This window comes from Cynocephalus volans, chromosome 1 (genome assembly GCF_027409185.1).
Source record: "Cynocephalus volans isolate mCynVol1 chromosome 1, mCynVol1.pri, whole genome shotgun sequence".
Classification (NCBI taxonomy): Eukaryota; Metazoa; Chordata; class Mammalia; order Dermoptera; family Cynocephalidae; genus Cynocephalus; species Cynocephalus volans.
Window position 1 is genome coordinate 249,591,051 of NC_084460.1, and position 12,043 is coordinate 249,603,093.

At 40.0% G+C, this 12,043-nt stretch overlaps 1 protein-coding gene across 4 annotated transcripts in view; it reads left to right on the forward strand.

The window, feature by feature from the left end:
• Nucleotides 1-1,225: 1,225 nt before the first annotated feature.
• The window catches only part of DNAJC10 (DnaJ heat shock protein family (Hsp40) member C10), a 52,283-nt gene continuing 41,465 nt past the window's right edge, over nucleotides 1,226-12,043 (forward strand). For 3 of the 4 annotated variants that reach the window (XM_063091856.1, XM_063091873.1, XM_063091865.1), the window contains exons 1-3: nucleotides 1,226-1,621; nucleotides 3,082-3,431; nucleotides 10,401-10,563. In XM_063091856.1, coding sequence (XP_062947926.1) covers nucleotides 3,228-3,431; nucleotides 10,401-10,563 — 367 coding nt within the window. In that variant the 5' untranslated portion in view covers nucleotides 1,226-1,621; nucleotides 3,082-3,227. Of the gene's footprint in view, nucleotides 1,622-2,146; nucleotides 2,183-3,081; nucleotides 3,432-10,400; nucleotides 10,564-12,043 lie in introns of those variants that run through there. The other variant, XM_063091862.1, reaches the window with a different exon arrangement.

A 12,043-nucleotide genomic window follows, 5' to 3' on the forward strand; every position in this document is an offset into this window, starting at 1 on the left:
TCCTTTATCTCCTCTCTCCAGCCAGTCACCATTACTTGCCACATTTACCTTATTTCTCTAACATTCTCCTAACTGTTCATCCTTTCTCCAGTCTTGTCCCTTTTGTATCCTCTCTCCAATAGCTGCCAGATGATCTAAAATACAACCTCAGCCCTTTACTTAAAAGCTTTGAAAAGCTTCCTCATCACCTAAAAGATAAAGTCTGTGTCTTCATCACAGCATTAAAAATCCCCTGTGATCTGGTCCCTGCTTAATTCTCCACTTTTCTGTTTTGCTTTTCAATTTATTCTGAGGATTTTGCTGGCTTACACTGTAACATAATGATTAATATCATAGTCTCCAGAGCCAGGTTGCGTAGGTGTGAATCCTAGCTCTATAACATATTTGCCTCAGTTTCTTTAACTGTGAAATGGGTACAATAATAGCCACTGTCTTATGAGATTATTAGGAGGACAAAATAACTCAATATATGTGTGCTTAGACCAGTTCATATTCACTACCGTTATATGGGGCTGCTTCTAATATTTCTGCTTTTGATCATTTCACTTCCTCTTCTTTCCTACAATGCATTTTAGTTTAGCCATGAATCCTATATAGTCATCAAGTTTTTATAAGCAGACATGTGCTTTACTATCCATGAAATTATTACCAATTACAACTAATTTCATGTTAGGATTGATGTCATAAGCAGGTATCCTCATCTTCATCATGATGTTTCCACGTTTGACGGTTGTAAACGTAGTTACTTCAATTGTTATATTACTAAGGGGTCAAAAATGAAGGTTTTTGAAGGTACCATATCACTCAGATGTAAACATGAGAGACAGGAGTATGCATAACTCCCCAATTTCTAGCTTGGATGACTCAGAAGCCAAGAAATACTGCAGAATGCTCAAATGTTTGTTGATACACTCACACAAAATGGTAAATATTTTGATAACTTCCAAGTTTCCTATTGCGTCTTCAGTCACCTAAGCTGACTCTGCCATCAATGTCACTTCAGGCAAGCTCTTTTCCACCAAATTTTCCCTTGCGGCCTCACCCACCCTCCAACCAGACAAATCCCCTACAACCCTACGTTCCCTTTAAGAACGTGGTTGCAAGCAACTCGCACACCCAAACCCGCCCCCTGGGTTTCCCCGTCACCCCGGCAACGGGACCAGGAAGGGGCGGGCTTCCTGAACTCAGTCTTGCGGGCCGCCCGCCTTAGTGTGGGGGCGCGGGCTGCGGAGTCACTGCGTGTCCCGGATCTCCGGGTTGGAGCCGGATCCCGCGCTGGTGGCCACGTCAACCTAAACCTACACCGCCTTCCCCACCCGGCCGCCGCCGCCGCCGCGCCCGTGCTGGTCCCGCCGGCCGTGCCCTCCACGCCTTTCCCACAACACCCCGCGCCAGGCCCCGCCCCGGCTCGCCGTGGAGACCGGCGCGTGAGGAGCCGACCGGAGCCGGCCGCGCGTAGCTGCCGGTTCGGCTCGTCCTCCCCCGTCCGGAGCGCGGCGGCCCGGCGGTCGAGAGTGCGTGCTTCCCTCCCGCACGCACAGCGTGGCTCGGCCGGGCGTGGTCCGCCGTCGGGGACTGAGGATGGGGGAGTAGCTGCTGGAGGCGACCTCGCGACACCGAGGTGGGCACGGGCCGGAGGCAGCCTGGGCCCTCCGGGAGGGGAAAAATGAAATGCCTGGGCGCTGGAGCCTCCCCTCCCCTCCGCTTCTACGACCGGTGTCTTGTGTTCTTGCCCCGTCTTTCTCCCAGTTACCTGCACCACCCTTCCTCTGCCCCACCTCTTGTTCCAGTTTCTTATGTTAGCCTCTTTCTCAGGCTCCCTTCTCCCCTAGTCCGACCTGAGACCAGACACCGGCAACTTGACGGCCCTGTCCCCCCGTCCCACCCAGGGGTGATGGCAAGCGTGAGGGCGTTCGCAGTGCCTTTACCTGCGGCGTCCACTTGGCATCCACCTGTCCCGCGGCTCGGGCCCAGGGCACTTCAGCCACACCCACGCTGACCGACAGCAACCCCTAGGCAAAGAAGACCTTATCCCAAAGTGGCGATTGCGAATGTATTCTCCTTTTCTCTGATGGTTGTTTTGTAGTCTGGATGTTTGTTCGTCTCCATCAGTATATTTACAAAGGTGTATTTTTGTGGGATGAAAAGGAGGGATTAGAAATGAGCCAAAGACCGTTCACAGGTAAGAACAAAAATTTTTAAATAGATATTTAGGATTAAACGAAGAAAGAAGAAACAGGATGCTAGGAAGATTTATTTTTCAACGCATTATGAGATATTTGGAACTAAAGTACATAAGTTTAAATGTGATATTAAGATTATTTTTACCCTGCAAAGGTAATGACCAAATAGCATAACCAAATAACTACGAATCCCTTGTTCTTTTCTGTTTTTTCTATTTCTGTTTATACCAAATATAAACTTTACAATAAGATTACACTAACTTGCAGTAATTATTCTGCTATTTTTATAAAATAATCTCTACTTAAATTAAGCACCTTCTGAGAACACTCAGGGAAAAAGATGGCCTGCCATGTAAGTTGTCTATTATAACTATATAATTCACTGATGTTTTTGGAAGGATTATATGAAAAGTACAGAGCCTTTGGAAGGACTTTGTGCTTCTTTCTAGTCCCCGCAAAGGACATTTCCTACAAGCGAAATTTGATTAAAATGAAAAACAGACACCCTTAAAGGGGAAAAGTAGTAGCCAAAAAGGAAGAGGTGTTATGAAGACAGTGCTTAAAGCTGGGTAGAAAGGGGAAGGAAGTGTAGCTTATTTTCATCCTTGTGCTCATCAAAGGTTTCTTCTCATTGTGTAAATTGCTGAGTGTGTACGTGTGTGTGTTTAAGTGTTCTAGCTAGCACCTACCACTTACTGCCTTTTTTCTGCTGTTTCAGTCATCTGGCTATCTGTATGTGGGAGCAGTGAAGGGGACCCCAAAGAATATAGTTTAGGGCATCCACACTGATTTGCCATTTAATGGAGGTTGTATTGCTGACCATGTTATTTGATAAATAAATTATGTTATGGCTGTTTAGTTTGAGATGTATTTTAACTGCCTGATCTCCTCTCTTTAGATTAACATTTTTGGAGACAGTTTTGTGAGGATTGATTCACCCTTGAAGTAATGTGGACAGAAGTTCTCAAATTTGCACATGACATCAACTGGAACGAGCAGTGTATCTTAATGTTCACTTAAATCAGAACTTGTATAAGAAAGAGGATGGGAGTCTGCTTAAATAAAGATGACTGTATAAGAGACTTGAAAAAGATCATTTTCTGTTTTCTAATAGTATATATGGCCATTTTGGTGGGCACAGATCAGGATTTTTACAGTTTACTTGGAGTATCCAAAACTGCAAGCAGTAGAGAAATAAGACAAGCTTTCAAGAAATTGGCATTGAAGTTACATCCTGATAAAAACCCGGTAGGTTAAAATTTGTTTTTAAAAATGTCTGATTATTGTATTTTAGTATGTTCCAATATTTATTTAAATTATTTTTAAATAAGTGTTCAAAATGCCTAAAACAATCACACGTCAAAAATTATAATTCAACTGTTATGCTAAACTCAGAAGGAGCAAAATTTTCTAGTTTATAATAGTGTGAAGGAATGTCAGTACTCTCTTAATTGTAAACTAATTTCCAACAGTTCTATTACAGATCTTAACAATAATGTCTATGAAGTGGTATTCTTAGTAAAGTAGATTAAGATCAAGTATTTTAAAACAGTGGCAGAAAATATTTCTTTAGAACTCATAGGGTATGTCTTGCTAAAAATGGCAATTATAGCTAATAACAGCACACCTTAACTCTGAAAACTCTGTTTTCTTCCATGCCCAAGTCCACAGACCTGTTAGAAAGTATTATAAATTTAAAAGAGAAGCCAAATATAATTCTGACCATAAATATTTGATTATGTATCCAATAATGTAATCTTTCAAAACTCTATTAGTTTTGGTTTTTATGGTATTTTTATCATTTATCTAATTAATTCTTAATGAGATTTGACTCTCATCATTAATAAGGAGAAAAATAAGGTTAAGTTACAATTTTCTCTTTTCTAGGCAGAAATTTTAAAATAGAATTATTTCGATTGCATAAAGCTGAGCAATAGAAACAATATTTCTTTAAAACTTTTGTTGGCTTGTTATCTTTCCCTGAAATATACATTCTATTATATTTAGGATTTTTTTTTTCAATTTTTCTTTAAAATTTCAGAGTATGATTTCTAAGTTTACATGTAAAAGATGGTGGACCTTTTGCATTCCATCCTTTAAAAGCCAGTTCTATGAAACAATGACAAAGGAAGAACATTTCCAATCCAATTTTGAATTATTACTATACTCCGATATTGAGGCACATACTTTTTTTTAGTTAGTATGTTGGTTTTGCCTCAGATAGAAAAATAACCTACAAATTTACTTATTTGTAATTGTTTTAAGAGTAGCACGTATTTAACTAATAAAGAGTTTCAGAGGGGTATTATTAGTCTTTTCTCTGCTGCATTTCTTAAAGGAATGACTTACATTGCATGACCACAGCTGTATACTTTTTGAAGAGTTGATTCTTTTTTGTTGTTGTTGTTGTTGTTGTTGTTGATATAGTTGTTTGTTTTAATCATAGACCACTTATTTATTTATTTTTTTTAATTTTATTTTGTCGATATACATTATGGCTGATTATTGCTCCCCATCACCAAAACCTCCCTCCCTTCTCCCTCCCCCCCGCCCCCCCAACAATGACCTTTCTGTTTGCTTGTTGTATCAACTTCAAATAATTGTGGTTTTGGTTATTATAGCTTTGTAGTATAGCTTAAAGTCAGGTAGTGGTATGCCTCCAGCTTTATTTTTATTGCTCAGCATTGCTTTGGCTATGCGTGGTCTTTTATTGTTCCATATAAATGTCTGGATAGTTTTTTCCATTTCTGAGAAAAATGTCTTTGGAATTTTGATGGGGATCGCATTGAATTTGTATATCACTTTGGGTAGTATGGACATTTTCACTATGTTGATTCTTCCAATCCAAGAGCATGGGATATCTTTCCCTCTTCTTGTATCCTCTCTAATTTCTCTCAGCAGTGGTTTGAAGTTCTCATTATAGAGATTTTTCACCTCCTTGGTTAACTCAATTCCTAAGTATTTTATTTTTTTGGTGGCTATTGTAAATGGGCAGGCTTTCTTGATTTCTCGTTCTCCATGTTCACTATTGGAGAAAAGAAATGCTACTGATTTTTGTGTGTTGATTTTGTATCCTGCTACTGTGCTAAAATCATTTATCAATTCCAACAGTTTTTTTGTAGAGGTTTTAGGCTGTTCGATATATAGGATCATGTCATCTGCAAACAGGGACAGTTTAACTTCATCTTTTCCAATCTGGATGCCCTTTATTTCCTTCTCTTCTCTGATTGCTCTGGCTAGTACTTCCAACACTATGTTGAATAGGAGTGGTGAGAGTGGGCATCCTTGTCTAGTGCCTGTTCTTAAAGGAAAAGCTTTCAGCTTTTCCCCATTCAGGATGATATTGGCAGTGGGTTTCTCATATATGGCTTTAATTATGTTGAGATACTTTCCCTCTATACCTAACTTATAGAGGGTCTTTGTCATGAATGAGTGCTGAACTTTATCAAATGCTTTTTCAGCATCTATAGATATGATCATATGGTCCTTGTGTTTGAGTTTATTAATATGGTGTATCACATTTCTTGATTTGCATATGTTGAACCAACCTTGCATCCCTGGGATGAATCCCACTTGATCGTGGTGAATAATTTTACATATGTGTTGCTGTATTCTGTTTGCTAGTATTTTAGTGAGGATTTTTGCATCTATATTCATCAAGCATATTGGCCTGTAGTTTTCTTTTTTGGTTATATCTTTACCTGGTTTTGGTATCAGGATGATGTTTGCTTCATAGAATGAGTTTGGGAGATTTGCGTCCGTTTCAATCTTTTGGAATAGTTTGTAAAGAATCGGTGTCAAGTCCTCTTTGAATGTTTGGTAAAATTCTGCTGTGAATCCATCTGGTCCTGGGCTTTTCTTTGTTGGGAGCCTTCTGATAACAGCTTCAATCTCCTTTATTGTTATTGGTCTGTTCAAATTTTCTACGTCTTCACGGTTCAGTTTTGGGAGCTTGTGTGTGTCCAGAAATTTATCCATTTCCTCCAGATTTTCAAATTTGTTGGCGTATAGTTGTTTATAGTAGTCTCGAATGATTCCTTGTATTTCAGATGAATCAGTTGTAATATCGCCTTTTTCATTTCTAATTTTTGTTATTTGAGTCTTCTCTCTTTTTTGTTAGCCATGCTAATGGTTTGTCAATTTTATTTATCTTTTCAAAAAACCAACTTTTTGATTCGTTGATCTTTTGAATTGTTTTTGGTTTTCAATTTCATTCAGTTCTGCTCTGATCTTAAGGATTTCTTTCCGTCTGCTAACTTTAGGTTTGGATTGTTCTTGTTTTTCTAGTTCTTTAAGGTGAAGTGTTAGGTTGTTCACTTGCCATCTTTCTATTCTTCTGAAGTGAGCGTTTAATGCAATAAATTTTCCCCTCAATACTGCTTTTGCAGTATCCCACAGGTTTTGGTATGATGTATCATTGTTTTCATTAGTTTCAAGAAATTTTTTGATTTCCTGCTTGATGTCTTCTTGGACCCATATGTCATTAAGTAGAATGCTGTTTAATTTCCATGTGTTTGTATAGTTTCCAGAGTTTTGTTTGTTATTAATTTCTAGTTTTAATCCATTGTGGTCTGAGAAGATACATGGGATAATTCCAATTTTTTTGAATTTATTGAGACTTGATTTGTGACCTAATATGTGATCTATCCTGGAGAATGATCCATGTGCTGATGAGAAGAATGAATATTCTGAGGTTGTTGGGTGGAATGTTCTGTAGATATCTGCCAATTCCAATTGGTCTAGAGTCTTGTTTAGATCTTGTGTTTCTCTACTGATTCTTTGCCTAGATGATCTGTCTAATATTGACAGTGGAGTGTTCAGGTCCCCTGCTATTATGGTATTAGTGTCTATTTCCTTCTTTAGGTCTAATAGAGTTTGTTTTATAAATCTGGCTGCTCCAACATTGGGTGCGTACATATTTATGATTGTTATGTCTTCTTGATGGATCATTCCTTTTATCATTAAGTAGTGTCCCTCATTGTCTCTTTTTATGGTTTTTAGTTTAAAGTCTATTTTGTCAGATGTAAGAATAGCTACTCCAGCTCGTTTTTCTTTTCTGTTTGCATGGTAAATCTTTTTCCATCCTTTCACTCTTAGTCTGTGTGAATCTTTATGGGTGAGGTGGGTCTCTTGTAGGCAGCATATAGTTGGGTCCTGCTTTTTGATCCAGTCAGCCAGTCTGTGTCTTTTGATTAGGGAATTTAAACCTTTTACATTAAGAGTTGTTATTGAAAGGTGTTGATTTATTCCTAGCATTTTATTGGTTGTTTGGTTGTCTTAGGTGTCTTTTGTTCCTTGCTTTCTGATTTACTGTTTGTTTTCTGTGTTTGTTGGTTCCTTAGGTTGTAGATAGTGCTTTTGTTAGCTTGTTTTCTCTTCATGAATGCCATTTTTATTACACTAGCGGGTTTAGATTTTTCTTGGGTTTTTATGGCAGTGGTAGTTATTTTTCAGGAACCAAACCCAGTACTCCCTTGAGGATTTCTTGTAAGGGTGGTCATGTGGTAGTGAACTCCCACATGTTTGTCTGAGAAATATACTATTTGCCCCTCATTTCGGAAGGATAGCCTTGCAGGGTAGAGTATTCTTGGCTGGCAATCTTTGTCTTTTAGTATTTTGAAAATATCATCCCATTCCTTTCTAGCTTTTAGGGTTTGTGATGAAAAGTCTGATGTTAACCTGATTGGGGCTCCCTTATAGGTGATTTGACGCTTCTCTCTTGCAGCTTTTAAGATTCTCTCTTTGTCTCTGAGTTTTGCCAATTTGACTATGACATGTCTTGGAGAAGGTCTTTTTGGGTTGAATACGTTTGGAGATCGTTGAGCTTCCTGGATCTGAAGATCTGTGATTTTTCCTATACCTGGGAAGTTTTCTGCCACTATTTTGTTGAATATGTTTTCAATGGAATCTCCATTTTCCTCCCCTTCTGGAATACCCATGACTCGGATATTTGAGCGCTTGTGGTTGTCTGATATCTCTCTCAGATTTTCTTCCATGTCCTTGATTCTTTTTTCTTTCTTTTTGTCTGCTTGTGTTATTTCAAACAGCCCATCTTCAAGTTCAGAGGTTCTCTCTTCAACTTCGACAAGCCTGCTGGTTAAACTCTCCGTTGTGTTTTTTATTTCGTTGAATAACTTCTTCAGTTCAGCAAGTTCTGCTACATTTTTTTTCAGGACATTGATTTCCTTGTACATTTCTTCTTTCAGATCCTGTATACTTTTCCTCATTTCATCATGATGTCTAGCTGAGTTTTCTTGCATCTCATTCAGTTTCCTTAGAATTATCACTCGAAATTCCTTATCAGTTATTTCAAGGGCTTCTTGTTCTATAGGATCTAGAGTTTGAGATTTATTAACTTTTGGTGTACTTTCATGATTTTTTGTATTTCTGGTATCTTTTTTTTGGTGTTTATTCATTGTGGCAGGGGGTTTCACAGTCCACCGGTTTGAGACTAATGACTAACTAGGATGTTGCTGTGGTTGCCAATTTCGTATGGCTCCCTCCGTGACTGCTCTGTTGGCCTCTAGTGCCTTGTGTGTGTGGTTGCCTCGGGTCTTGGGCTTCTCCGGGGAGCCACCTTTCTGGTCAGCTTGGACTCTGCTGGGCTGCTGGATCACGTACCACAGGGTGTGTGATCTCTGTTGAGCTTTCACTTCCTGTGCAGGACTTCTCCCTGTTCCGTGTGCTCTGGCCCAGGCTGTTAGATCGTGCAGTGGCGACCCCACCGGGTGTGTGGTTTCTGTTGAGTCTCCGCCTCCCTGGCCGCACGTCTCCCCACTCTGTGCGCACTGTGCTGGGCTGGGGCGTGTCTTCTGCACCCCTCGTCTATCAGCTGGGCCTTCAAGACCCTGCTCGGCACCGCCTCGCCCAGGAAGTCTACCAGGTTTCTGCTAGGCACAGACGACCGGTCTCTCTGGGTGCCTTTGTAGCACTATGTAGATCTTTTTCGGGTCTTGTTCACCTTTGTATCCCCCCAGTACAAACCGATTCTAGTGCCCACCTGCAGCCAGCTCTCCAGCAGGTTCAAGCGGACCTGGGAACTCTCCTACCACACTATTCCCAACCAGAAATTCGTTAGGCTTTTTTCCAAACTGGTGGCCGCAGAGATGGTATCTGCCTCACAGTAACAGGGAGTTTACCTGGGGCCGGAGTCCAGGGTGTGGTGGAGTGACAGTCGGCCCGCCCGTACTTCCTTGCCCTCCCAAGACTGGCCGGGGACGCCCCACGCCACCAGCCCCGCCAGAGAACCGCGGAGGGAGTGGGAGCGGAGGCCGGTCTGCAGGCTCCGGAAAGCCCCGCGCCAGGCCAAGCAAGTGGGAGGGCTCAGTGATGGCGGAGCAGGACAGAGCTGCCTGCACCTGGGAAAATGGAGGCAGCACCGGGGCGGTGAGTGGCCTGGTGGTGCAGGCGGGAGCCGCGTGGGCATCCACCCCCCGAACAGAGTTGTGCCAGGGATCACTCACAGTGCTGTGCCAGGTCGTGTGCTCGCTCTGTGTCTGGTTTGCCGCCTTTCCCAGTTCTTGGCCGCTGCCGCCTCGGGCTGTTCAGTCGCGGTGTGGCTCAGCCGCTCCCAGGAAACTTCTTTAATGCCGGCCTGAAACCTCGAATCCTGAATAGGGCAGCTGGCCGCCTTCAGCGCGGCCCCGGCCTCCGGGATCCTGTCTGCATCCACAGCAGCCCTGGCGCCTCGTTCCCTGTTTCGAGACTCGCTTTTGCAGCTAAGAAACAGTTCTTTTCCTGCTCCACACTTCAAAGCTGTTGCCTGTAAATGAGGCAGCCTTTCCTGCCGGGGGTAAAGTGGCGGTCACCCCCCACGACCGGCCAGCAGCAGCAGTCCTCCCTTAAGAGATGGCGAGAGGAAGGTCCACAAGTTTCCCGGCTGCCTGAGGCCCAGTGGCCACCTTTTCCACCTCAGCTACTCCGCGCCAGCCGCCATAGCCGCCGCCATCTTGAAAACTCCCTTGATTCTTATTTCTATTACTTTTCTTATTCTATTTTTGAAGATTGTAGTTCCTTAGAAAATACTTCTTTATTTCAACCCATGATAACTTAATACTTCTTTATTTCAACCCATGATAACTTAAGTCACACTGTACTCCTCCTTATGTTGGTATCTAGTCTCCCAGAAATCTGTGGATTAAGTCTACATATAGGTTCTGAAGAGACTTGGATTTTGTATCTGAAGTACACTGTATTATATCTAATATTTTTTAACAGAATAACCCAAATGCACATGGTGATTTTTTAAAAATAAATAGAGCATATGAAGTACTCAAAGATGAAGATCTACGGAAAAAGTATGACAAATATGGAGAAAAGGGACTTGAAGATAATCAAGGAAGCCAGTATGAAAGCTGGAACTATTATCGTTATGATTTTGGTAAGGTGATATATTAATATGGAATTGTTTTTTATCTGAGTAAAAGAAAAGTTAATTTTGTTTCCCCTCTTAGCTTATGTATTTAATATGTGTCACTTTAGCTTTTTTTAATTTACCATGAGAGTGGAATTCAAGAGGAAAGTCAGTGGTATACAGAGATTATCTGTACAGATACGCAGATGTATTGGTCCAATCTTGTTAAATAGTCTTAAAATAAGGATTGCTATGTAAAAAAAAATACATGTATTTGCATTAGAAGTTGTTAAATATTGAAACTTTCAGTATTTTTAGAGCATCCTGTTTTCCAAGAAAAGCTAAATTTTGCTTTAAGTTTAATAGCGGTCGCTTCAGTAGAAATGCCATCCTTCTCATTTGGAACCCTTATTGATAATGAATGGTTTAAAATGTTGCAGGAATGAGAAACAAAAATGCAAGAGCAGAGGGAGAAAACAAAGGAATCAAGGGGGAGGGAAAGTAAACATATAACCAGTGTTTCTCCTGGACATAATTAGCCACACATGCAGGCTAAGAACTGAAGTATGCTTTTATATTAAACTAAATAAAACATTTTAAATTTGTATCTCTAGGGTATGCTTCTCCACCGATTTTTTTTTTCAGCATAGTATTTTCAAGTATATTTCCCTTTAGCTTGATAGTTTATATCAGGTGTTGACAAACTACATTTCACAGGCCAAATCTGACTTCTTACCTGCTTTTGTGAATAGTTTTACTGAAATACAGTTATGCTCATTTTTTATATATTGTGTGTGACTTCTTTCACACTTCAAGGGCAGAATTGAATAGTTATAACAGAAACCATATATCCCACAAAGCCTAAAATATTTACTCATAGACTTTACAGAAAAAGTTTACTCACCCCTGGTCTATATCCATTGTTAATATTATTTGGATATTTTACATAGTAGTGAGAAATTTTCTCACATTGGTTTTAATTATTATGGTTAATAAAATTTATGTGAGTATTTACTAAATGTCTGTCTTTACCTTTGTAAATATACTAATAATAAGATTTTTAGCAGTAGAAAATATTTTAAAGTGATGCCACTTATTAAAAACCATATAATCTGAAAATTGAATGAGGTTTACAGTTAAACTGTTATGTACCACTCTGAATTTCCTGGTTGTGATATTGTACTTAACTGTATAATGTATCACCATTAAGGGAAACTGGGTGAAGGTTATATGATAGTCTACTATTTTTGCAACTTCCTGTGAGTCTGTAATTATTTTTAAATAAAATGTTAAAAATCATAGAAAAAATTATCTGAGATGAAATTATGTGAATATTAGTAACACTCGCACATATACACCTATGACAATCTATATCAAGAAACTAATGTCTTTAGATGACCCTTTAAATATATCACCAAAAGTATACTTTTGGTTTTTCTCTTAGTTTTTTGTATATTCTTTAAGTTTGAGATTTAGTATAGTGATCTGATTTTTTTGATGATTAAAA